This window comes from Trichosurus vulpecula, chromosome 2 (assembly GCF_011100635.1).
Source record: "Trichosurus vulpecula isolate mTriVul1 chromosome 2, mTriVul1.pri, whole genome shotgun sequence".
NCBI classification, from domain to species: Eukaryota; Metazoa; Chordata; class Mammalia; order Diprotodontia; family Phalangeridae; genus Trichosurus; species Trichosurus vulpecula.
Window position 1 is genome coordinate 66,799,247 of NC_050574.1, and position 27,988 is coordinate 66,827,234.

The window sequence follows — 27,988 nt, forward strand, 5'->3', positions numbered from 1 at the left end:
GTGCCACTTCTTGGCGCCCCGCCCCGGCACACCCAGAGAAGGACCTCAGCGGCGGCTTCCTCGCTTATTGGCTAGGAGAGCTGTCAATCTGAAAGAGAGGCAGGCAGCGCGAACCGCCCGCAGGCCCAAGGCGCAGGTCCCTCTGGGAGGTGTAGTCTCAGAGGCGGCCCCTCCCCTCGGGACTCCAATTCCCAGCGTGCCCGGCGACAGCCCAATGGTCACTTCCGCCCGGCGGTCGTTTCCACCGAAGCTCTAGGGGGGCGGCTTGGGTGAGGTGAGTGCGGGCTGCGGGGGAGGGGAGGCTCGCGCCCATCCTAGGGTAGGGGGTGGGCCGGAGACGCCCCGCTCGGGGGACCCAGGGCAGAAGTAAGGGTGCCACGGCCAGGGTGCGGAGAGGACGCCGCGGGGGGGATGGGGGGGCGTGACATCCTTAGGGAGGAGGGGGGAGGGGCTGTGAGATGGGAGGGGGACGGGGAAGGGGCTGAGGGGTTATGACAGCTGGGGAGGTGCAGAGGAGAGGAATGGGGGGACACAGGGTTGGGAGAGGGACAGAGTAGTCTGGCATCCTGGAATGGGAGGAGAGGATGAGGAGGGAGAGGACTAGAGGGGCCGTGACATCCTGGGGGAGGGGAGGTTGGGGGGAAGGCTGTGAGAGACTGAAGGAGGACGGGGGAGGGGCAGAGAAGGGGAAGGGGGCAGGAAGGACACCCGGGGACGAGGGACCCAGGGCCCCTGACATTCTGGGACAGGGGAGGAGGAGACAGTGGGGGGAGGGGGAGGTCTGTGAAATGGGAAGAACAGGAGGGGAAGGGGTCAGAGAAGGGACTTGGGGAGGAGGGACAGAGGGGGCTTGGGGGATGAGAATAAAGGGGCAGGGAGTGGTGGGGGGAGGGACTGGGATACCCAGGAGAAGGAGGGAGGAGGACAAGTAATAATAAATAAATGGTCTGGGGAAGAGAGGAACTGTGAAAGATAGGAAAAGGAGGGAAAGGATGGAAAAAGTGTGTGTGTGTGTGTGTGTGTGTGTGTGTGTGTGTGTGTGGAATAGAGGGGGTGAAGAAGGGAAGAATGATCGAGGAGTAGGGAAGGTGGACAGGAGACTCCACAAAATATGGAGAGGGGAGAGAAGAGATATTAGGACAAGATAGATCAGAGAGTAGGATGGGGGCGGGCAAGCTGGGACAAAGGCTGTAGTAAGATTCAGGCAAAAGAAAGAGGAGGGGGCAGTAAAGTGGTAAGGGTACAAGGGCTAAGGAAGAGTGGGAGCTGGGGAGACAGAAGAACGAGAAGGGGAGAGAGAGGGACCGAGATGAAAAGGAGGAATCTCATGCAGAGTAGGGGCTAGTGTGGAGACAAGGGGTAGTGAGAGCCTTGGTATTTAGGGTGCAAAGAGGTTTTAGACAGGGATAGCCTCATGGGCCAGGGAAGCTAGGGAAGAGGAGTAGGATAGGAAGTCCTGGAGACTCAATGTAAAGGATCAAATACGATAATAATTGTAAAAAGCACTTAGCACAGTGCTTGGCACATAATAGGCACTAAATAATATACACTATCTATCTATCTATATATATATGTATATAATGATATATAGCATGTAAGTGTGTTCAGGTTTCTCTCTCCCTTATCCTGTATGGATTGTGCACATATGCTGGGTGAGGGAGTGCCCGTTAAAGAAATCAAAAGGTTGTTTGGCTATGCCATATTACATTTAAGGTTGGTGAGAGTCCAGCCGAATCCCATGGTTTGGGTCTGGGCATGGGAAATACATCCGTCATTTATGGCCCAGCAGTGGAATGGGGAAAAGAGAGTCTATACTGGGACTTGATTGTCTTTAATCCTAAGAATGATTGAGTAGGCCAGGTTCAATCTTGAAATCCTTGTAGGGAATTTAGGTCACTCTTGCAGGTCTTGGGTTTAGGTAGCCAACCTCCAATGATGCTTTAGTGCTGTCAGTCTCCTAAGGAGACTTAGGGCCAAGGGAGAACTCGTGGGAGTAGAATCTTTCCAGGCCAGACTTTTATAGGCCATAACATCTGGAATTTATATGGAACTAGGCCAGCTTTTGACATGGAGTTGAGTTGAGCAGCTATTTGGCTAACTACATTTGACTCTTTCATTGCTATTAGAATTCTTCTGAGAAAGGGGAAGAAAAGGCTGTGATGATGTTCTGGTAATGAAAGAGTTGTGATTTCTGTTTCATAACTGAATTATACATATACTTAGCAATTTTAGAGTATCACCTGCCCTACTCTTTGGGTAAAGAACTTTTAAGCACCAGATCTGCCATATGATCTGAGATCCCTTCGTCCCAAGATTGGAAAAATCTGCACCCACCTAGTCCCTTTGCTGTAGTGTCCCTGGCTAGCTATGAGTACACAGCCCAGTGGGAAACAGCATGTCAGAATGTCAATGTCAAAATGCTAACACCACTCTCCTGACCCATGTTAATCTGAGCTCAGTTTTTGTGAGAATCTGAAGTAGGATTAATTTGATCCTGCAGTGTAATGGAAGGCAGTTTTCAGCCTGGACATCTCTGCCTCACCTGAGTAATGCTGATAGATTTTGTTACCGTATATAGCATGGATGAAAACACTGTACTTCCTCATGAATAAATTGTGTTTTCAGTCCCATATCCAAATCATTTGACTTAGCTTTGCTCTTTTTTGCAAAGAAGCCTGCTACTGCCTTTTCTGGGTTTGGAGTCAGACTGTGATCCAGCTTCCTGTTTGTGGATGAGGGGGCCTCACAAACAAAGCATTCCTGATGAGAGAAAGATTGGCAAGCAGGCACATGAGAGCAGCTTTTTAACTATCATTGAGGGAAGAAGCCTGGATTGGGATTATATAGCAACCTTTTGTTCTTTGAAAGCCAGAGTAGGTGAGAGCAGAATAAGGCGGCTTGGTCCTTTCTGCTCACATCCTTTGTGTCTCTGTTCCTAGGGACCTAGGGGGAGAAGCCCCTCTCACAGGTACCCACCTGGAGGTGATAAGGCAAACAAAGAGACTGAAGAGGAGGCGGTCCACCTAGTTTGGACCCACTTGCCACACTCTACTATGGCCACCGCCCTCGAGTCCTCAGTTCAGTCTCCAACAGAGCAGGAGGAGCTCCTCATAGTGAAATTAGAAGAAGATTCCTCTTGGAAACAAGAATCTTCTCTTTGGGGAGATGAACTTGATCTCGAGATCTCCCGTCAGCGCTTCCGGCAATTTCAGTATCAGGAGGTGTCTGGACCCCACCAAGCTTTTAGCCAACTCTGGGAGCTTTGTTGTCGGTGGCTGAGGCCAGAGGTGCATATGAAAGAGCAGATCCTGGAGTTGCTGGTGTTGGAGCAGTTCCTGAATATCTTACCAAGGGAGATCCAAAGCTGGGTGCGAGAGCATCATCCAGGGAGTGGTGAGGAGGCTGTGGCTTTGGTGGAGGATTGGCAGGAAAATCCTAGGAGGTCAGGACAGCAGGTAAGGAGAGGAATGAGGTGATCTTGTTAAATGCAGTGAAAGGCCTGGTTAATTTTTTTTTTTTTGGTGCGGGTGAGGGTCCAGGCCTCTGATTTCATTGGTGTAGGGAGCACCAGGTGAGGAACGTCTCTCGACAAATGCAGATTGGCAGACATTTGACAATCTACACTTTTAGAGGGTTGTTTGGGGACACAGAAAGATGAAGGGGATCTGCTCATGGTCACACAACACATGTTCATCAGAGAAGGGACTTGAACCCTGGTTGTTCTATGAGACCAGGTTCTAACCTCTATACAAACCATCTTGCTGCTTTTCAGGTTAAAGGACACTGTCCTGTTATTAGTGGCCCATTTCCTGCCAGGTGCACGTCTGTTAGCTTCCTTTCCTCCTTACTTGGGCTCCCTCTTTCCAGTCTTTGTTTCTTATGCCCCGTCTTTTTACTTCAGTATCCAAAATAAGAAAGTATTATGATTCTAATGGCCTTGACTGCTTAGCTCATAGTCCATATCAGCTGACCAAAATTTTCACCTCCTCAAGTCCATAATCTTCCAAGATTCTCTTTTCTTAGAGCCGAGAAACTTCAGTGAGAAGATAAAGATCAGTGGGCACAAATTCCCCAGCAAACTCCAATTTTGCAGTGGAAGTCCATGGGGGAAAATAGGATTCTAATTGCAAAAATACATTTTATGGTTGTGTCTCCTGGAACGTATTTGATTTTGGGGATGCCAGCATTGCAAGCTGGTCCCAATCTAACAGTAGCTGTGGCCTAATTTAGGGAGTTTGAAAGCTATAAAGAGAATTTTTTCTGTTGCTGGTCATAGGATTTACACAGGTTAGAAAACATGGCATATTGAAATATTGGGCTTTGAGAGACAGGGGACCAGATCATGTAGTACCCCCCTTTTCATATGAGCTGTGAAAGGGAAGGAAGTGGCAATTTCTGCTTCTTGGCATGTGGTCCCCCTATAGGGCTAAGTTCTTAATTGAGTTGTACCTGTAGTTGTTTTCTCTCTTACCTATTCACTTCCTCCCTCCAGGGGGAATTCCCCTTTCCTATCAATAGGCATTGCCGAGAAACCTCATCATGCCACCATGCACAGAGTTCCCTAAGGGCTTTACTCTTTTGTAGTTGTTGCCTGGATGTTAACAATTCTTTCTTTTTAAAAATTCTCTGAAAGGATTTGCCTGTTATAGGACATACAGTTCTCTTCAGAGCTGGGGGGTGTATGGCCCTTAGGTAAGAACTGATGTTCTGAACCCAGTGATTTCTGCTCCCCCCCCACCCTCCAATACACAATGTGGCTGATAAAAACTTGTTTCTTCTTTGATACAGCTGCATTAGATCTGTGTATTACAGGAATGCCGGCAGCTCTCATTGTGTAGATAGTGTAGGTTGCGTAGATACTGTTCTAGTTCACCTGTCCTTCAGAAGAGAAGTGAACCATGATGGGGATTCATGAGCTCCCCTCTTCCCAATTTTAAGCTTTTATAATCATCTAATCCACAGTAGCAGTAGCAAGGTTCTTCATGGTGCTGGGACACAAATAAGCATGGTGATTGTGCTAGACCACTATTTTCTAATGGGCTGTACCTGATGATGATCACCTTTTGTTAATTGCCAATAGGTGTTCATGCTACCTTTCAATAATAATGCTAGCCTTTATTCAGAACTTTAAGGTTTGCAAAGCATTTTGTATATATTATCTCATTTAATCCTTACTACAATCTTGTAAGACAGGCACTATTATTATCCCCATTTTTACAGGTGAGGAAACTGAGACAGAAACTAAGTGACTTGCCCAGGGTCACACAGTTAGTATCTGATGTAGGATTTGAACTCAGGTCTTCCTGACACTCAAGTCTAGCACTCTGTCCATTATGCCACCTGTTTTGCCAGTGACCACCAGAATACCTTTGGTCTTCCCCTTGCCCAGCAGTAAAGCTGAGGATTTCCATGTTGTTTCCATAGTTTTCTTGCCTACACTTCCTTGGAATAACCTGGCCTTGGAGTCATCTTTGACCCCAATAACATTTTTTCCCCTTGTATTAACACAAACACAGAATCGCTGAGATAGAAGAGTTTTCCACCTCTCAGGTATAGTTTTGGTCAGCCTCCCCCTGAGTAGGAATCATTTCTATAAAAGCCAAACAACTAGTCATGCAGATCCTCCTCCTCACTACCTTTTGAGGAAGCCCGTTGCACTGTAGGAGAGTTCTCACTGTTAGGATGTTTTCTCTCACACTGTGTCAAGTCTGCTGAGCTGGAGCATCCACCCACTGTTCCTCTTTCTTCCCTCTCAGGCCAGGCACCAGAACTCTGATTCCTCATCTTCTTGACAGCCCTTCCAGAAGTACTTGAAAGCAGCTAATGTGCCCTCTTCTAAGTCTTCTCTCACATACAGATAGCTGTTATAACAAAGAGAACCCAATGAGCTCAGAAGCACCAAGGCATAAAGAACATTTGGGCTCTGAGAAAGGAAAGGTAGTTTCTGGTTAGGTGTTCTGGAAAGGCTTCACAGAGAAGGTCGCCTTTGAGCTGAGTTGTACAAGATGAGTAGGATTTCAGTGGGCAGAAAGAATGGAAAAACGGGCTTTGCCGGCAGAGAAAATCGACTGTGTTTGCCACAGCCAATTTGTCATTCATTGTGCCCTGCTCACTTTCCCTTAGTGAATACATTCTTTCCTTACCTTTGACTTGATACTGGCCCCTGGTGTCATCTCCACTTGGGAATAGTAATACTGGAGGGTTGGGGAGGCGAGGGAGGGTAGGAGTGAGGTTTTGTTGAATGGCAAGGGAAGGCCACATATCATCTGACTCTAAGTTAATGAAACTGAGGAAAATTTGAACATCAAGAGGAGTATCACCTCCTTCAAAGCAGACCTTTTGGGAGGCTGCAGACATTCCAGTGAGGCTGCTGCAGCTCGAAACATTGAGAAGTCGCTTTTCTGGAATGACCCATGACACATTCTTTTAAAGATAGGACCATAGATTTAAAGTTAGAACAGCTCTTAGAGGTCATCTAGCCCAACCTCCTCATTTTACAGATAAAGAAACTGAGGCCTAGAGAAGTTAGTGACTTATCCTAAGCTCAGGATATTTGGGGACTTCATATGTCACACTGGTGCTAAGGGTCAGGGAGGCACAAAGACTTGAGCCCTGGTCCTCTGATGCCAAATCTAGCACTGTTTCCGCAGTAGTGGACTGCCTTCCCAGTGTCCTCTGTGTTGGTAAATCTTTGTCCTTTGAAGGTGAATTGGATGTTTGGAATTAGCTTCAATTTAGTGCCAGTTCTGGTCAGTAAATGAGGTAATCTGGCTTGGGCTCAAAGGCGACATGATGTGGGGGGAACATGGAACTCGAGTCAGAAGATCTGAGTTTGATTGCTGGCTCTAACTCTGATGACTCGGGGAAGGTCAATGTCCACATCTGTAAAACAAGAATAATGTTTCCACTTCCTGCCCCCCAAGAATGTTCTGAGGAAGGCATTGGGTAACGTGTAAAGCCCTTGGGGAGGTGAAACTGTGAATCTGCTTTTTGGTTCCCTCTGGAGATAACTTTCAAGGAGGATTCCAGAGATGTCTTGAACAAAGGCTGAATTGTTGGAATAAGTGAATTGGGTTAGACAGTAACTCAGTGGAGTGAGAAGACCACTAGAGCTCACAGAATCTCAGAATTTGAATTCCAGGACCTGGGTTCAAATCCTTTGCTATTCATTATTAGCATATACTTTCTCCTGGAGTAACCCCCTTAACCTCAAAGTGACCTGGAATGTGCCCCTTAACCTTTCTAGGCTGGAATTTCCTCATGTATAAAATGAAGGTGCTGGGCTAGATGGTCTCTAAGGTCCTTTCAGTTCTAAATCATATGAACATATAAATCCCATTGTGTGTGTTTTTTTAAACCCTTGTCTTAGGACATTTAGCCATGTGCCACATAAATCAACACTGCCTTGAATCCAAGATATTAGCATTTCTTGCTCTGGGTTATATTTCCCAACCAGGGATTTGTTGAGTGATGATAATTGGAGATTTTCCCACAGATCACTGCCAATGCACACGGACAGGAAGTGGCCTCAAAGGTGTCTAGGCCTTTGGGAGCAGTGAAGGATTCAGAGATAGAGCCAATGGACTGCCAGTCTAAGGGACGATCACAGAAACAGCTACTCCACAATCCCTGCCCAGGGCTGCCTGAGCAGCGCCAGCTCAAGGAGGAGCCACGGCCTCTTAAAGAGAATGGTGAGAACCACAGCATTATGGGGCAAAGGAGAACCCTGCCTGAGGTGTCTGAACATCAGTAAGTGGGTGGTAACATTAAAAAATATGTATAAACACACGCACACTTTTTTATGTTTCCTATTATCGCACATGTATAGCCTTTATCGAATTGCTTGCTTTCTCAATGAGGGAGGAAGAGAAGGAGGATGGGAGAGAATTTGGAACTCAAAATTGTTTAAAAAAATAGGGTAAAAATTTTTACCCTTTTTTAAAAAAAATTCGAGTTCCAAATTCTCTCTTTCCCTCTCTTCTATCCCCCTTCATTGAGAAGGCAAACAGTTTGATAGAGTTTATACTTGTGCAGTTGTGCTATATATGTTTCCATATTAGTCATGTTGTGAAAGCACACATACACCAAAAACAAAAAAAACACATCAGAAAAGCAAAGAAAGTGAAAAAAGTATGCTTTGATCTGCATTCAGACTCCCATTGGTTCTTTCTCTGGAGGTAGATTACATTTTTCATCATGAGTCCTTTGGGATTATCTTGAATCATTGTATTGCTGAGAATAGCTATGTCATTCACAGTTGATAATCCCTACAATATTGCTGTTACTGTGTGCAGTGTTCTCCTGGTTTTGCTTACTTCACTTTGTGTCAGTTCACGTAAATATTTCCACATTTTTATTTCCAATTCTTTGCCACCACAAAAAACTGCTATAAACATTTTTGTATAAAGAGGTCTTTTTCCTTTTTTTTTTTTTTAAATCTCTTTGGGACACAGACCTAGTAGTGCTATTTCTGAGTCAAAGAGTATGCACAGTTTCTTTAGCCCTTTGGGCATAGTTCCAAATTGTTCTGCAGAATGGTTAGATCAGTTCACAACTCCATCAACAGTGCATTAGTGTCCCTGTATTTTCCACGTGCCCTCCAACATTTGTCATTTTCCTTTTCTGTCATATTAGCCATTCTGACAGATGTGAGGTGGTACCTCAGAGTTGTTTTAATTTACATTAATTGGTAGTGATTTGGAGCATTTTTTCATATGACTGTAGTAGGTTTGATTTCTTCTTCTGAAAACTGCCTGTTCATACCATATGGCCATTTATCAATTGGGGAAGAACTTGTATTCTTATAAATTTGACTCAGTTCTCTATATATTTGAGAAATAGGCCTTTATCAGAGAAACTTGCTGTAAAATTTTTCCCCCAGTTTTCTGCTTTCCTTCTTACCTTTGCTGCATTGGTTTCGTTTATGCAAAATCTTTTAAATTTAATGTAATCAAAATTGTCCCTTTTACATCCCATGGTAGTGAGTGGTAGCATTGTAGTGGCTTCAGTAGATGTAAACACTCAGTGGAGCAGCTGGTTACCAGTGTGCTCTGGGGCTTGAGCTGGAGTATGTCTGTTGCTTTGTCTCAAGTTAACATCTGTATTGGATATTGGAATCAGGATTTTCCTTTTCTCCCTCTATATTCATTTTTTCAGTTCTCAGACGGTATCCGATGGTATAGTATGGGAAGCTAATATTCATTGCTGTGTGCATTTGTCTGAGGTTCCTTTGTTAGTCATCAACAAGATGGGGATGTGCTCTCACAAGGGCAAGTGTTTGCCAGCCCCCAAACATGGGGGCAGGGACAGATACTAAGAAGAATTGGTCAGTGTGTTTCGAAGATGCTTAAGTTGTAGGCACTTGGGAAAACAGCTGGGCCTTAAATGTCTTCGTTCTTCTCCTCAGCTGTCCTTGCTCCCAGGGTTCCTGCTGTGCCTAAGATGGGTAGTATTGGTGACTGGGAGATGGCAGCTGAGTCCCAGGTAAGTCGCAGTTTGCTCCTTCCTCTCTTGAGGTCAAGTCCACTCTCACATTGGGCCCCAGTGCTCTTCCTTCCCCCATACCTCTTCTTTTCTTTCTAGGGTAGTCACCCTTTTTCTAGGTCCATGCTGGATAGTCTTGCCTATGCTATAGATCACCCCCTTGTTCCCCTATCCTCTGGTCTTCTTCCATTTTCACGTTGCCTCTTTTGGCACAAACCCCATCCCTGGAAAACCTTAAGTTCCTTCAGTAATTTGTCTTGGATGCATCCTTTTGGACTTTAGCTCTCTGTTATGCCAGCTGGGCAGGACAACTGTCCGTGAGTTATAGATCCTGACTGGGGGGACGTTGGGTTGTTTCAGGGGTCGGTAACGGATGAGGATGCATCGTTGTACTTCTCTGCAAGCCATGGGAACCCTGCTCGGAAGGCTGTCTGCAAGGATGCCACAAGAGGGAGTTATGGAAAGGAGCTTTCACTGGGTAAGGACTGATTTCTCCTGTAATTGAGAAGACCCCTGATTCTAGTGCCTTTTGTTCTCAGATAGCTCTTTGGGTAGCCATTCTGTGGAGTCTAGTGCCTGTGTGATTAGGACTATGACCCCACTGTGTGCCTTCAACAGGAGAGGCTCATATCCAGCATTATAGCAAACTGCCCATCCCCAGGTCTTCTCATGGGTGAGAGAGTGCGCTTGCATCACTTCATTGCATCTCCTTCTTCATAGGAGCCTAGTCAGGTTTCCATCATTTGTGTCATTCCCAATTGTGTCCCATGTCTTCATACACGTTTCAAGGAAATTGATGTCACCTACATTGTCTTTATAAAGACAGCAATAGCTTCTTTCATGGTTTACTGATAAGAGTTTGGCTCTTTGGGCTTCCCTGCTATTTTGGCATTTTCTCCATGGGTTGCTTCATACTCTTTGAGGTAACTGTGTGATGTAGGAAAGTGAACAGTGGGCAGGAAGTCAGAAGGCTGTCACTAAGCATATATCCAACGGACAGAAGCTTTAAGACATAATGCCAGTTCTGCTTTTTAAAGATTTACAAATCACATAGTTTGTTTGCCCTGATTCACACACGTGCCGTCACATATGTACAGGTGGTCTTATGGAAACAGCACAGAGAACCCTAGGAACCAGGGCTCCAGTGACCAGCTGTGGGTCCATGGACACATCACAACCTCTCAGGCCCTCTGTTTCTGTATTTGTAAATCAGGAGAGTGTTTCTTAGAGGATTTCTGAGCAGCAGTCTATGACTACTCAGAGCTACCAAATTGGTGGGGGTGGCTGGCCCCTAGAATCACAGGATTTTAGAACTGTATAAGAACTCTTAAAGGTCACCTTGTCTAGCCTATATCTGTATCTGATATAGTATCCCCAGTATAACAATCCTATCACATGGTCTTGGTCCTCTGGTCTCTGCTGATGGGGAGACTGGCTGCCTCCCGAGGAAGCCCACTCCAATTCTGGGTGACTGTAATTGTTAGGAAATCAATCTCTCTCTATCTCTGTCTCTGTCTTTGTTAGGAAATCAATCTCTCTCTCTCTGTCTCTGTCTTTTTCTCTCCCTCTGTCTCTCTGTCTCTGTCTCTCTCTCCCTCCCTCCCCCTTTCCCTCCTTCCCTTTCCTTATTCATTCATCTCTCTATCCATCCATTTATTTATTTACAATTGGGTCAAAGCCAGTCTCATTTCTGGCCTCACTGATTTGTCTTGATTTCCCTCTAGGTACAAGGGGAATAAGTCTTTTCCCCACGTTAGCCCTTCAGATCCTTAAAGACTATGTGAACAAGGGAACTCAGGTCTCCCTTGGCTAAGTCTCCTCTGTTTTAGGCTAAATAGATCTTGTTTCCACTAGCCTTTCAGTGGCTTGGCATCCACTTATGCCACCAACCTTGTTGCCCTGCTCTATACACACTTGTTTATTAGTGTCGTTTCTAAAACAGGGCAGAGTATGTTGGGACTGCTACCTCCTGCATGCCTCCTAATGTAACCTAAGATTGTTTTAGGTTTTCTGGCAGCCATGACAGATCATTAACTCATAACAAACTTTCAGGCTCTGAAAACCCCCAGATCTTTTTCATATGAACTGTTGTCTAGCCCTATCTTCCCCATCCTGTGCTTGTGCAGTTGGTTTTTTGAATCCAAGTACAAGACTGAAAATTTAGATACTTCAGTGCTATTGTGGATCTGAGATGAATGTGGAACGCCCTTCAGTGATACAGCTTTCATTCTTTCCATACCTTCTCATCCAGTGCATTTCTTGTCTGTGTCCTTTTGTGATTTCTCAGTAGATTTCTGGTCATTCAAGTACCTCTGAATTCACCTAACTGTGTTCTCTAAAGTGGGATCTGTGGTTTAATTCCAAAGGGATAATGGTCTTACCTAAAAGGCATATAATCAACCCATTGGTGGAAAGATGGCTCATGTTCTTCTGTGCCTGAAATAACCAATTGTGATGCTTATCTCCAACACAAATGTACCCACTCTTATCTTTCAACACTTTCCAGCTCTTCCCCTCCCTCCACTCTGCAAGATCCCATTTCCCCTTCTGACTTGGGCCTGTTCCTTGGGCACTCATAGCAGCAGCTGCACAAGGGCCATTGGGAAAACTGCAAGCTCCCAGCATACCAACCCCTTTTCCTGCAGATCACCTCATAGCTATGGTTAGTGCCTCTTGGTGGGGAGGTTCTGTGCTTCAGGGAACTGACCAACAAGTTAGACCTCCCTTCTTCCCTTTTCATTTTGGGTGGGACAAAGTGAGTTACATAGGATGAAGAGGCATGGATGGATTGTGATCTGTATTGAAGCTGTCCTTATCATTATTAAATCAAGTTTTAGCACAGTGCCTGGCATATAATAATAAATAAATAAAAACTCTTAATAAAGAAGGTTATTCCTTCCTCCCATTACATTCTTGAAAACCCACCCTTTTTCCAAACTTCCCTTTTACTGCTGAGGGCATCACAGTGCTTCCCAGTCACCCAGACAACTTCAGTGTCATCATTGACTCCTCACTCTCACTCCCCGTATGCAGTCAGTTACCCAGTCTTGTCATTTCTTTTTTCATAATATCTCTCAGGTGTATCTCCTCTTCCCTAAAGCACCACCATTCTAGGTAAAGTCCTTATCACTTCTTGCCTGGACTGTTGCAGAAGGCTCCTAATTGGGCTTCCTGATTCAAGTCTTGCCCTTCTTCTGCAGTCTATTCATACAGTTGCCAAAGTGATTTTCAGGTTTGACCATGTTCCTCCCCTACTTAGTAAACTCCCTTGGTTCCTTATTGACTCCAGAACAAAATATTATTTCACTTTTATCTCTTCTTTCAAAATGTCGATTTTTGTGTAAGTTTTATAATGTACATAGTTATTCACCCAATAGTAATGTATGTAACTTCTAAGTAAACGTACACATTGCGGGGTATGTGCTCAAAGCATTTTTTACAGTTGGAATGTGCTATCAAAAAGTTGGGAGGCCACTTGTCTCCTTTCTACAAGGAAATCTTGAGAGACATTGTCACTTTCCTTGTGGAAAACCAGGCATTTCCTTGAGTAACTAGGTTAATATATTAGTGATTATCAGAAGTATCTGGTTTGGATTAAACAAAGAGCAGCGGCATAGAAAAGTGAATCTATAAGTATGACCAGTTATGTTATCCTGCCAGAAAAAGGAAGTGAGTTCATTAGTGTGGCGGGATTTGTTCTTAATGAACCCTTGGTGTCACCTCTCCTCTTTCTTAGTGCTTCGAGGCCATTCCTTTAGTAACATCTCTTATCATTTCCAGATTAGATTAGTATGCTTTCTAAGTCTTTAAGGTTCCAAGAGCATGCTTGCTCAATTGAGGCATTAACCAGTGAGTGAATCATTGCTCTGCTTGCCATTATTCTAATCAAAGGGACTAGATCAGGGGTTCTTATAACTCAGGGCCTGTTCAGCAGCTTTAGCACAGTGCCAGGCAGATAGTAGGGCACATAGAATGTACTTTATAAATGCTTATCGACTGACTATGAACTTGGTTTTTTAAAATATTTCGATAACTGCATAATTTGTTTCCTCTAAAATCCCATTTATTTAATGCATTTAAAAACTTTCTGAGAAGGATTAGTGCACAGGATTCACCAGATTGCTGGGAGGACACAAAAATGGTTAAGAGCCCCTGGCCTAGAGGCAGGAATGATCTAAAAGTCATTTCCATTTGGCCCTGAGACATGTTTTTATTTTTAATGTTTGAATAAAGAAGCTTCTCTAGGGGCTGGGCCGCTGCTGGGTGATCTTTAAGGTCCTTTCTAGTTAGTTCTAAGCCTCCTGTATCCTAATCTAAATTTTATTTCCAATGTCTCATGATTATTTTTGATCACCTCATTAATGTAAGGAAATTGACTGGATTCTCTGTCCTTTTCTTTCTCCTTCCTGATGTTGCCCAGCTGTTTTCCTAGGCAGCTTAGTGGTATAGTGGATAGAATGCCCAGGCCTGGAGTCAGGAAGACCTGAGTTCAAATTCAGCCTCAGACATTAATTCTGTGACCCTGGACAAATCTCTTAACCTCTGCCTCAGGTTCTTCATTTGTAAAATGGGAATAGTAATAGTACCTATAGTAGGGTTTGTTGGGAAAATCAAATAAGCTAATATATATAAAATATTTTACAAACCTTACATCATCATCATGTAACGTGTGGCTTGTGCTGCTCACAGGCAGATTCATCTTTCTGACTCATTCACATTTTAACTTTGCTAAGAGTTTTTGTATGAGGTGTTGAGGTTCCCAGGGCTTTTCTGTAAGAAGAATGAATTGACTAGGAGCTAAGTTGTACTTAGGAGGAGCACCAGGGAGGTGCCAGAGTGCCCTGGAGAGCCATGCTGTGGTTCGTCCATGTGGCGTAATGGAAAAGTCCCTACAGAGCTGCCCAAGTTCAGTTACTTCATCAACCACTGGCCACGTTGATTGGTACAGGGATCAGATCAAGAATCTGTAAAATTCTCACACAGAAGAAATTATCAGGCTCAATAGTATTTTCCTGTTAGAAGTTTCCTTACCAGACCAAAGGTTCTTTTTCTTGATCCTGTGAAAGTCTGGTCCTTGCTGGCAGCTTCCTTCAGTGTTGGCTGCACTCTTGGCTAAGCATTAAATAAGCCCCTGGGCCACTGGTTGTCACCTGGGATTGCTGCTTATTTTATGTTACCTGCCTGCCAAGATGAGGTGCCCGCCCCTGCCAGGCTGGATTTTCTCAGTCTGCCTGGGCTTTGACCCAGGAACAACAGTCTTTTTTAAGAGAGAAGGGGGCTCAAAAGAGCAGTGTTGTTCAGGCCTGTGGTTTCATCATTATAGGGAACTCCTGGTGAGAAAACTCCTTCCACCAGGGAATAAGGGAAGACAGCAAGCATTGATTAAGCACCTGGTAGGTGCCAGGCGCTGTGCTAAGCATTTTACAAATATCATCTCATTTGATCCCTCCAGGAGCAGATCAGCTCCTTCTGTACAACTTCTGGTCTTAGAAGGATACCTGGAGGGATGTGCTCAAAGTCACATAAACAGGATGGTACAGAGGGGAAACCTGAACACAGGCCTTCTTGACCCTGGGGCTTGCTTACTATTCCTTATGCCACACTGGCTGTCTTCAAAAAAAAGTTGGGATAGTAAAAGCACAAACAAAAGAAATATGAAAATGAGTTAGACTCATTTTCATTTTTAAAATTGAGTGTTTTTAAAAAAATAAAACTGATTTTTTCCGTTATATTCCAATGAGGCTTGTCAGGTATTGTCTCAGTGGGACTTCCATCTAGCCAGGCATCGTAGTCTACGCAGTGTGCATGTTTTGTTCACTTTATTTTCAGTGTGAGCGGCTGGACTGATTTTTCAAATAAGTATGGGTTTCCTGGGGAAGCTCTGGATCTCTGCTCAAATCTGATACTTCTCATGTACATGTTAAGATAATACAGAATTCTTAGATGTATCTCAGAACAGATGCTTTTAAAATGGCATTTTGTTCAACTGGGTCATATGCTTTTTAAGAATCAAAGAGCAATTAAACCCAGTGGGCTCGTGTTCTCAGAACCTCTGTTGTGTGTGTGTGTGTGTGTATGTGTGTGTGTGTGAGAGAGAGAGAGAGAGAGACTCTAAAGATGGTTGGTTTTTAGGCCATCCACGTCTCTCATCTCTTTTATTAGCACGAAATTATTGATTATAGGGCAAAAGAGGAGGAGCACTCAATTGAATTGCTTATTAAATACAGACCGTGTGACCAAGTGTTTGTCTTCATAGAGTTTAAAAGGGAAATAAGCATTTAAATAGTGTCTACTATGTGCTAAGTGCTTTTTTTATATCTGTTATCTCATTCAAGACTGTAAAATCTGTCACTGAGACTGTAAACCTGGTGAGAGGTAGATGCTATTATCATCCCCATTTTACAGTTGAGGAAATGGAAGCAGAGAATAAGTGAAATGCCCAGGGTTCCACAGTTTTTAAGGAGCTGAGGCTGTATTTGAACTCAGATCTTCCTGACTCCAGGCTTAGCACTGTCTCCAGTTTGTTGTCAGCTGATTTGAGGGAGATATGCCACATTTACACATAATTAGAATACAAAACAAAGCATATGTGCATTTTTGTTGGTCAGTTGTTTCAATCATGATCCCATTTGGGGTTTTCTTAGCAAAGATACTGGAGCAGTTTGCTATTTCCTTCTCCAGCTCATTTTTCAGATGAGGAAACTGAGGCAAATAAGGTTAAGTGACTTGCCCAGGGTCACACAGATATTAAGTATGTGAGGCCAGATTTGAACTCAGGAAGATGAGTCTTCTTGACTCCAGACCTGCAGCTCTGTCCACTGCACCACCCAGCTGCTCCATATATGTATTAGAGAGGTAGAAAAGAAGTGCCCCATGAAGTCTAAGGGGGTTCCGGCTAACTGGGGGTAGGAGACACTTGGGGAAGGTTTTTCTTGTCTCTGCTGGGCATATAATGAAACCAAGTCCACCAATTTTTGCCCATTTCTTCAAGGAGAACCTGAGCATTATCTTTTCCTCTAGTGCACCTGTCAGCCATCTTTCCAGTTGTATATATCTTTTTATGGTGACAAAATCAATGTGGTTGTGGTTCAGTTCCTTCAGTGGTGCGTCAGGTTGTTAACTGTTAGAGATTATAGATTAAGGACACCACAGATTGTGAGTAGTCTGAGAAATGTGAGATTTTTAGAACTTCTTTTCTGCCACCATCCCTGCAAAAGAGGTGCAGGATGCAAAACCTGAGACCTGTTTTATGTTTTTGTCCATTTTATGGGTCACTATGGCCAAGCTGTCCCTTCCCCCCATCACCTGGTATCCAGTTCTCTAGATCTGGGGTTCCCGAGCCCTGCAGCGAACTCACAGGGGTACAGTGGGACATTTAAACAATTTTAACTTGAAGACTTATTAATAGATGGAATTATTAGGTATTTCTTTTGGCCTTGGGGAATTGTGAAAAAATTCCTGAGATACCAAGGGCACTGTGAACCAAGAAAATCTGAGAGTCTGTGCTGTGCGCCTCATACATAGCAGGCTGATCCTTGACCCTCAGACGCTCTTCTGTCTGTGGTCAGATACTTGCTGGTAGAGTTGAACTCCCCAAGCTTTTTCTGGGGCAGAGTTTATCCTGGCAAGAAGCACAAAGGAGCACTTTTACTCTAATGATTTGCATATGATTAAAGAATTCCTGCTGGGATCTGGAGCTGATGGAACCACATTTTTGCCCCCCTGCAAAAAAAAACCAAACAAACCCTCAAACTGTTGCCCTTTATTAAGCAGACCTTTGCTTTGCTTAATTTGCTCTATTTTTTAAAAAATGTTTTTATTGATGCATTTTTGTCTTTATACTACTGTCACCTTATAAGGATCCCCTCCTTTCTGCAATTTCCTCCCTAATAAGAGAAAAAATAAAAGTTAAGAAAACTATCTGATAGAGCCTCCGAGAATGCGTGAACATCCCAAACCCAGAGGCTCCCACTTTTGTACCAAGAGAAAGGCAGTGCATTCTCATGTCAGCCATCTGGAGCTGATGTTGTCATCACACTAGATCTGAACTGTGTTGTCTTCATTTATAGTGTCATTGTATATATTTCTCTTCAAGTTCTACTTTCTTTGTGTCGATTCATACAAGTCTTCCCATATTTCTCACATTTGTTTCTTGTGACAAAATATTATTCTATTTCATTCATCCGCCACATCTTGTTTAACTATCCCCTAGTCAATGGGTACCTCGTTTGTTTTTTGCTCCAAAGTACTATTATGAGAATTTTTGGTCTACACAAGAATTTTCTTTCTACCATTGACCTCCTTCCACCTTCCTCATTTACATTGGTGCTGATGACTTCATCGTGCCTTTTGTTGCTGTATCTGTTTTAATCAGAAGCAGTCAATAAGCTTTTATTATAAGGGCCTGTTATGTGCTAGGTACTATGTAAGGTGCTGGGGATATAACTGCAAAAACAAAGTAATTCCTGCCATCAAGGAGCTTCTATTCTGTTGAGAGAGAATGGTCTCTTTTAATTTTCTAGTCAATATCTCTGTAATTCTTGTTCTAACATTTATGATCCTGAATGTTAACATCACTTGGGCTCCTGGACCTCCCCTGACAGTACTCTCCTTAGAGTTAATGTTAACATAGACTGTTATTATGGGCTCCCAATATATTTGTACCCTGTGTATTCAGAAATAGAATATCACCTAACTGATTAACCAGAAGTAGAAGTGTCAGATGAGTGGAATTTTCTGGTTATCCGAGGATTATTTATCTTCATAACTCTGTCTTTTTCAACTCTTGTTGAAAATATTTCGGAAATCTGTGTCCCCTTTTCTTTCTAGGAAAGTTGAAAAATGTGAACGTAATAGAACCTTTCTTTTCTAACCGAGTATCTTGTAGGACTTCACAGTCATTCCTTCAGACATGAGGGATTACTATCTGAGGTAGGAGATAACTGTAGAGTTGGCTGTGCCAGGTACTGTGCTAAGTGTTGTGGGGATACAAAGAAAGACAAAAGACAATTCCTGCCCTCAAGGAGTTCAGTCTGTTGGGGACACAACATGAAAACCACTCTGCATAAACAAGATATAGACAGGATAAATAGGAATTAAGCCGAAGAGGGAATTAAGAGAGGTTGGGAAAGGCTTCCTGTAGAAGGTGGGATTTGAGCCAGGACTTGGAGGAAGCCTGGGAAGCCAGGAAGTGGAAGATAACTCATTTTTACTAGATCTCCAATAAAAATTTGTTTTGTCTTTTTTTCATCTTTCTCTTAAAAAGTGAAGTGCTCAGAAAAAGAAACTGTGTAATTGAAAGTTCCAGTTAGGCAGTTACTGGTTAACTAAGTTTAAAACTAGAACTACAAGAATCATAGAGTTTTGAAGTTGGAAGGGACCTCAGAGATTGGGTTGTTATTTTATAGCTGAGGAAATTTAGATTCTGAGCAACTCTGACCTTCCCAAGGTCATGTAGCTAATTAGTGGCAGAACCAGGTCTGCACTCAGAGGATTCCAGATTTCGAGCTGGAAGGGATGTTAGAGGTCATTGGTTGAAAACAGGAAGCTGAAGCCCAGAGGGGTGTCTTGGTCAGGGTAATACCAGTCAGTGCCACAGGCAGGATTCAAACCCAGATTTTCCTGACTTGAGGCACGTCTTCCAGCTTCCAGCCCAGTGTTCTGTCTCCTCCATCACACTGAGATTTTGCTACAGCTGTTCTAATGAATGTTCCATTTCCTCATTCCCTAAGGCCAAATGTGTACTCACTTCCCATGGCATGGTGTGGCTGGCATGGAGGAGTGACCTGGGTTTGAATCCTTCCTCTGATGCATACTGGCTCTGTGACCTTGGGAAGGTCATTTAACTTCTCAGCCTCAGTTTCCTCTGTGTCACAAAGGATATTGTGCCCTAGTACCTGTCCAACAGAGGTTTTTGTGAGGATCAAATGAGAACTTATGTAAACCTTAAAGCACTTTACATGTCACCTATTATCATCAATGTCACCATCGTCATTATTCCTATGGGGTCATGTTCTGTCCGCCTCTATCAGGGAAAGGGACTGAACTTTGGGAAAGTTTAGGAACCTACACAAACCATCATTTCTCCTTTTTGCCTCCCTGTGAACCGGATTTCCAGTTTTGAAACCTAGCAGGATCTCCTGGCCAGAGCAAGGAAGAGAGCCATGTGTACCAAACCTTCTGGACTCTGGGAAAAGAGAGAATCCTGCAGATCATAGTACATGTGAAGAGCAAGTGAGACTAGGGCAGACATCCTCCATGAAGGAAGTAAAATCCTGGGAAGAACAGGAACAGTGGGATGTGGAAGACATGAGGGTTACAGGGGTGCACTGGGGTTACGAGGAAACAAAGACTTTCCTTGCCATCCTTGGCGAGTCTCCATTTTCAGAAAAACTCCGGACCTGTCATCAGAACCGCCCCGTCTACCAGGCCATCTCTGAGCGATTGCGAGAGCGGGGTTTCCTGAGAACCCTGGAGCAGTGCCGATATAGGATTAAAAACCTTTTAAGAAATTATAGGAAAGCCAAGAGCAGCCACCCCCCTGGCACTTGCCCTTTCTATGAGGAGTTGGACACTCTGGTGAAAGCTCGGGCTGCTGTCAGAACCACAGATGTCTCAGAGAAGGCTGCGGGTCTCCCCAGGTTGGGGGATAGTGATGCTGAGACAGAAGAGCAGGAAGAAGGGAACTGGGAACATGAGGCAGCTACAGAGGCCACGACAGCTGAAGATTGTAATGGGGATGAGATGGTCATTGAAGAACCAATCCAGGGACCCAAAATGTCTAGTGGCTCAACCTTTTTCCAAAGTCGCATTGGTAAGAATCTGTTAGGATCCTTTCACCTACCCCTACCCTCAACTGCTTCATCCTGTGCCCTGTCTCCTCCTAGTGGTCCCCCCAAAATAAGCCCATATACACATATAAAACAAAGGGTTCAGGATGGGGAAGCAGGGGGAATGATGAGCTAGTGAAAACGGAAGTGTTACGGTTGAAGACCTTTAGAGTCAGAAGGGGCCCTAAAGATTATCTTTCAGTTGTAAACTTTATGAGGGTAAAGAGCACATTTTATCTAAATGTTGTTTATTTCCCACCACTTAGTATAGTTCGCTACACACATTAATGCTTGATAAATGGTTTTTGAATTGGATTTAGGTATGCTACTTCATTTTACAGTTATGGGAACTGAGGCTTTGGGAAGTTGTCACTGGTCCAATGTTGCCTAACTCTAGTTAATACAATTCAGAAGTTTAGAATAAAAAATCAGTGTGGATTAAAACAATAAACATATACAATGTAGATTAGCATTCCCCAACCTGATGACCCTGGTATGGCTTGAATAAAAGTATTGAAGAGTCCTTTTGGATTGTTAAACTAAATTCTCCCAACATAGATAGCATGTTGGGGCAGTAGGGATCATGTATCATTCAATTCAGTGAATGTTAAAGGCATATGTGTGTATGTACGCACAATAATACACACATGTGCATGTATATAGATATGCATAAATACACACATACATATGTATCTATGGCACTGTATCTGGCTCATATACATATATGTGCATGTATTTGTCAGGTACTCTGCTAGGGAAATATAGCATAAGCACAGATAGGAAAATAAAGGAGAGAGACAAAAAGATCTGGGCCCAGATTTTTGTAACTAGCTGCATCTTTGACATGTTTCTTTGGGGGCCCAAATTTTGACCTTAGGGCTTAGAGGGGCTCTTTTATTTAGGGGATGTGGGTCTGAGGGGTGATGGTTTTGGCCCGATTGTCAGTAACATTCCTTTAGTGGGAGCATCATTGGATGCGGAGTCTGATCTTGGCCCTGTCACTGGCTGTTGGATAATTATTTAATCATTCTGGGCCTTCAGTTTCCTGAACATCTTTAAAATGAGGGGCTTGGACTAAAATTATGGAGTCTTAGAACTGGAAGGGACCTTGAAGGGGAGCTAGCCTGAAGTACCCTGGCTGAGGCATGAATTCCCCTCTACAACCTTCTTGATAAGTAATTGTCTCACCCCTAGTGGAAGGCCTTCTAGAGAGGGGAATGCATTTATTAGCTAATCTGTCAGGTCCCATCCAGCTTCTTTTTTCCTTTCCTTCAAAATTCCTCATATGCTCAACAGGCCTTTATCCCTAGGCCACCAGACACCAACCAGAATGACCCTTTCTAGGTTTGAGAGCTCTAAAACCTTCTCTTGTGGTAGCAGGTGTGCACTGGAGCTATGAAGAAACCAAGACTTTCCTAGCCATTCTTGGTGAATCTCCATTCTCCAAGAAACTTCAGACCTGTCACCAGAACAGCCAAGTGTATCGTGCCATTGCTGAGCGGCTGCGTCAGCGGGGTTTCCTCCGGACACTAGAACAGTGTCGCTACAGGTTCAAAAACCTCCTACGAAGTTACCGGAAAGCTAAAAGCAGCCAGCCCCCAGGTGTTTGCCCCTTTTATGAAGAGCTGGACACTCTCATGCGTGCGCGAGCAATTCTCAGAAGTGCTCGCCTCCCAGAAAGGCCAGGGAGGAGGGAAGCTGAAGAAAAGGACCAACGGGCCTGGAGACAGCAAGAGGAGGAGGAGGAAGAGGAGGAGGAGGAGGAGGAGGAAGAAGAAGCAGCCAAAGAGGACAGGTGCAGTGATGTGCCAACCCAGCATTTTAAGACCCATGACACTGCAGCTCCATTTGAAAGCTGCATTGGTAAGCTTCTCTCTGTTCATTGGGCAGCCATGGGCCTGGCCTAATGGAAATAGCATTGGACTGAGAATCTAAAGGTTAGGAGCCTCATCTCAGCTCTGCTAATCACTGTGACCTTGAGCTCTTGTCACTGCCTCCGTCTTCCCGAATGTTAAATAGGCATAATTTTTGCCTTAGAAGAAGCCCTTTATTCTAACTATTGAGAGGCAATGTGCCATAGAGGATAGCATGCCATACTCAGACATAGGAAGACCTGTGGTCAGATCCCATGTCAGATACTTCCTAGTCATGGAATCCAGACTGAGTCCGTTCAGGTTTCTGTGAGTCAGCTTTCTTACCTGTAAAATGAGGGGATTGGATTTGATGGCCTTTTTTGTCCATTCTCTCTCTAAATCCATGATCCTGTAATCTCTAGGCCCTTAGACTCTTCCTGTTTTCTCAGTCCACTATTCCTGTTCTGACTTAATGTCCCTCCTTCATGTATAATCCTGACCATTGAAATAGCTTAATCATATAACCAGCCATATCAACAGTGTAATCCCTTCTACCCTTCAGTTGTATGTTGCATTTTCCTTCCTCTGTTCCTGCCCCGATGGCTCTCAGTGTGGCCTCATCTTCACTATATGCCTTCTTTCCTTCTCTCAAGCTGCTGAGTATTCTCAAAGTAAATCATGAAGCTGTGCGAGAGATGATATTCCTGTCATCTGATTTCAGCTGGCTCACCGTGTGGCACACCTTTTATTTATTTCTGATGAACTTTCTACCGCACTCCCTAGGATAGCAGTTCAAAGCCTTTGTTTTAGCCCCCAACTCTACCCTACCTCCTTTTCTCTCAGGCGTTGATACTTTCTTCTATTTTTACTGAGAAGATTTAAGGCTATCTGCCATAGGCTGTCTTACCTGCCCTCCTCACCACCTTGGAACCTCTGTAGTTACTCATCTTTTGCTCTTCCCCTTCACTTATCTAATGCTAAATCCTATTTGTATTCATATTCAATTCTGTCCTTTCTCATCTTTTTCCCCATCCATTCAGTATCTCCATATTCTGGCTCTTTCTTCTGTGCCTAAAATGAACCTCAGGTCTCTCCCACCCTAAATCTTTCCCTTCATCCAGATACTCCCTAAAGTATCTTTTTTTTCCACTGCTAAACATGTAGAATCGTCTTTACTCTTCTGCTTGTGCTTTCTTACTTCCTCCTCAGATGCCACAGCCTGGCTTCCATCTCTAATGAGATTGCTCTTTTCAAGGTCACCAGTAATCTTTTAATCGCCAGATGAGCGTTCCTTCTACACCATTTGGCAGCGTTTGACCTTATTGACCCCTTGATATTCTCTCCTTCCACACTTTATACAATGCTGTTGTCTCCTAGCACTTCTACCTCCAGGGCTGCGTCTTCTTTGTCTTTTCTGGTTCATCTTTCTTGTTCCTTTACTCTCTCCACAACTCTTTTGGAGCTCTCATTCACCCTCATGACTTTAATGGGGAAGTCATCTCTGCAGATGGCTCCCAAGTCCATATATCCAGTTCTGATAGCTTTCCTGAGCTCCATCCCCACATTTTCAGCTGCCTGTTAAGCTGTCATGACAGCACCTCAGAACTTAACACATCTGAAATGAATCATGCCTCTTCCTAGCCAAATCTGCCCCTTCTCCCAGACTTCCAGTTATTCTCTGTGGCCCCACCCGCTTCTGTCATCTAGCAAGAAATACCAGCGACCTCTTTGAGTCATCCGTCCTCCTCCCACATCTAGTTAGTGGCCAAGGCCTTCTTCACGATAGCTCTCAAATGCATCTTCTCTCAGTGCTCACATTGCCACCATCTTATTACTTCTCCTTGGACTATTGTGGTGGGCTTCTTGTGAATCCCCCTACATCCAGTTTCTGCCTCTTCTAAGCCATCTTTTGTTGGTTTTTTTTTTGAGGGGGGAAGCCAGGGGAATTGGGGTTAAGTGACTTGCCTAAGGTCACACAGCTAGTAAGTGTGTCGAGTGTCTGAGGTTGGATTTGAACTCAGGTCCTCCTGACTCTAGGGCCAATGCTCTGCTCACTGTGCCACCTAGCTGCCCCCAAGCCATCTTTCAAATGGCCACTGGAATTATCTTCTAGTCTGAGTCTGAGCATGTCATTCACCTGATCAAATGGCTTCTCATTGTGATGGGATAAAATGAAGGCCTGGCATTTGAAACCTTAGATAGTCTAGCTCTGACCTGCCTTTCCAGCTTTGTTGTAAATGAATTCTCTATCCATTCTACATGTAAACCAAACTAGACTGCTAATTGTTCCTGGATTTCATCCTCTCTTCATCTTTTTCCTCAAAGTCATGCTGGCCATCCCCTGTGCCTGATACCCTTCTTCACTTCCTCCTACTAAAATTCTAGCTGAGGTGCTCCCTTCTCCATGACATCTTGCCTTACCCTCCTAGCTGAAAGTAATCTATTCTCTCCTCAGATTTTTTCCAATTACTTTAGGTCTTCCTCTTGCCTTGACCCCATACTTATGTCATATTTATTTTTGTACTTATTTTATCATTCCTTGTGATATACTTATTTTTGTACATATTTATCCCCGCTGATAAATTGTAAGCTCCTGAGATGTCATGGACAGAGAGCCAAGTGACTGACTTGGGAATGCTTGGGTTCAAGCATTCTATCTATCTATCTATCTATCTATATCTATATCTATATACACATCTCTCTCTCTCTCTCTCTCTCTCTCTCTCTCTCTCCCTCTCTCTCTCTCTCTATCTATCTCTGTTGGCTGGCGTAGCCAGGGCAGTCAGTGCCCTGGGCAGCCCTCTAATATTGTTAAGTTGCAGATCAAATACCGACCTGCATTGGTAGAGTGAATTTCTTCATTGGGAATTCCATACACCAGTGAAATCACAGGCCCAGGCTTAAAATTATGTAAGCTCCTTGAAGACAGAGGTGTTCCTTTGTCTGTCTTTCCATTCCCAGGGCCTAGCACAGCAAGCACATAACACATATTTGCTTAGTGGGAATGGACTGAAGTGGCCACTCACTCACACTTTCTCCTCTTGCATCCTTATAAATGAATCAGTGCCCATCTGTGGGGGTTAGGTGGTTTTCTTTCACCTGGTCAGCCACCAGTAAGTCCGAGAGCAGGAGCCTTCAGGCTTTTATTAACCTAAGCCACAAATATGATCAGAGGATCAGGAGGGCATTTAAGAGATTTGTTCCAAAAGGATTCGATTGGATCCTGGAATGGAAACTGTGCTTAAGACCCCCTCCTGAGGGCCCCATACTTCCTTAAAGAGTGTCTCTAAACATTTTTCTTCTGATCTATGTAGTCTAATCATGACAGAGAGGCTGAGATTTAGCTGAGGAAAGTTCTGTAATTAGGTCTCATTATGATAGTCCCTGTTAGGCTCCTAAGTGAAATTACTTCCTCATTCCCTGTCTTAGTGTGATTTTCCAAGTTCAGACAAGAAGCAGAGTCAGGCTGATTTCAAAATATGAATATTCCTGCTTAGTAGAACACATTTTCAAAAACTTTACAAAAGACATAGAAGACATAACCATTGCCCATGAGGTGCTTAAACAATTGGGTTTTTGAAAATGAGCTGTTTGCATGTTTATCTTAAAATTTTTTTATTGATATCTTTTGTTTTTATATCACCTACATTTTCCCATATATCCTTAACCTTTCCTACTCCCATAGAGTCATCCTATATAACAAAGAATAAAAAAGAAATAATTCAGCAAAACTAAAAAGCACATAATCTAAGCCTGGCATTATATAAGAAATATTGTATACTCGTAGTCCCCAATGAGTGGGGACTCACAGGGTGTTCCTCTTCAAAGAATGGAGGGAGGTTGCAATTAAACTAACATCTCTAGTTTAATTTTAATTTTGTTCCTTCTCCATGTATTTCCCCCAGCTCCCCATTTTTTTATTCACTATCACAGTACATTTCTATTCTTCCATTTCAGGTGTGGACTTGAAGTATGGGAACAAAGAACAGAATTCAAAGAAGGAAGTTTCTGAGGAGCTGCACAAGACATTATCAAAACATTTTGAAGAAGATGGTCACCAGTCTGTTTGGGGCAAAGACAGTGAGGATGAATGTGAATCATCAAGGCAGTGTGAAAGTCCCTCAGAGGAACAGTGGGAGAAATGTGGTTCTGAAGAGGATTTAGAAAAATTAATAGATCATCAGGGACTGTACCTAGCAGAAAAACCCTATAAATGCAATACATGTGTGAAAAGTTTCAGTCGGAGCTCTCATTTTATTGCCCATCAGCGGATCCACACAGGTGAAAAACCATACAAATGCCTTGAATGTGGGAAAAGCTTCAGTGACCGTTCTAACCTCAATACTCATCAGAGAATCCATACTGGAGAGAAACCATACAAATGTCTTGAATGTGGAAAAAGCTTTAGTGATCACTCAAACCTAGTCACCCATCAGAGAATCCACACTGGAGAAAAACCCTATAAATGTAGTGAGTGTTGGAAAAGCTTCAACCAGAGTTCAAATCTTATTAAACATCAGAGAATCCACATGGGAGGAAATACAGACAGATATAATGAGCATGGGGAAAACTTTGCTAACAATCCATCTTTGAGGGCACATTTGAAAAACCACATGGGGGAGAAGATTTCTGAGCGGCTTGAAGGAGAAAACAGTTTCAGTATGAACTTAACTTCTCCTGGGCCACAAAAAGCTGATTCTGGAGAAAAACCCTTTGAATGTCATGAATGTGGAAGAAGCTTCAGTACGGGCTCAGCCCTTACTAGTCACCAAAGAATCCATACAGGGGAGAAACCTTATGAATGTGCAGAATGTGGGAAAAGCTTCAGTAAGAGCTCAACCCTTACTAACCATCAAAGAGTCCACACAGGTGAAAAACCATATAAATGTGTTGATTGTGGGAAGTGCTTCAGTGAACGTTCAAAGCTCATCACTCATCAGAGAGTTCATACAGGAGAGAAACCATATAAATGTCTGGAGTGCGGGAAAAACTTTCGTGACCGTTCCAACCTTATTACTCACCACAGAATTCACACAGGAGAAAAACCATATAGGTGTGGTGAATGTGGGAAATGTTTCAACCAGAGCTCAAGCCTTATTATACACCAGAGAATCCATACTGGAGAGAAACCCTACAAATGTACTGAGTGTGGAAAAGACTTCAACAATAGTTCACACTTTAGTGCTCACCGGAGAACACACACTGGACATAAAGTTGTGTAGGGGAGAAAAACCAAGTGTTTATTATCATATTATATACTTGCTAGAAAACTACTTTTTTAAGCTTTAGGCTCAGTTCACCCCAGGGAAACAGTACTGGTGTAAAGCCAAGCAGCTTGGATGTGAATTTTAAAACTCTAAAGAGTTGAATATTAAAACACATTTCACAAAAACGATTTTGATTCTGTGTTGGCAACCCTCCCCTCACCCCAAACACATATTCCTAAGGCCAGCCTTACCTTGGCTGATGAAAAATGTTGAAGCTAAGCAATTAACTTCACAAGTCCAGACATGAATTATTGGTTTAATACAGACAAGCCATTAGCATGGGAACTTTCTCACTCATTTCAGGAATCATGTATGAAGTTGAAGCAATAAAAACATATTACCACATTATCACAGATTTCTGACTTTCAGCAAACCTAAAGCATTTAACAGAAAACATTTCAACCTCACATTACAACCTTATAAGGTAAATAGAGAATTTTTTTCCTTCTATTTATAAATGGGAAAATAAATGATTAAAACAGAAGTCTTGAATGTAGCTCAGACATCGTTAACGCAACAATAGAATACATGGAGGAGAAAAGCTTGTTAAATTTGA

General features: G+C 43.4%; 1 protein-coding gene across 1 annotated transcript; it reads left to right on the forward strand.

The window, feature by feature from the left end:
* The first annotated feature begins 208 nt into the window (after positions 1-208).
* On the forward strand, positions 209-27,560 carry ZSCAN20 (zinc finger and SCAN domain containing 20). Its single transcript, XM_036743747.1, has 8 exons — positions 209-274; positions 2,940-3,455; positions 7,496-7,691; positions 9,407-9,483; positions 9,844-9,961; positions 19,601-20,296; positions 21,693-22,175; positions 26,123-27,560. Exons 2-8 carry the CDS (start codon positions 3,054-3,056, stop codon positions 27,385-27,387), a joined length of 3,237 nt encoding a protein of 1,078 aa, XP_036599642.1. The 5' UTR covers positions 209-274; positions 2,940-3,053; the 3' UTR covers positions 27,388-27,560.
* Positions 27,561-27,988: the final 428 nt, after the last annotated feature.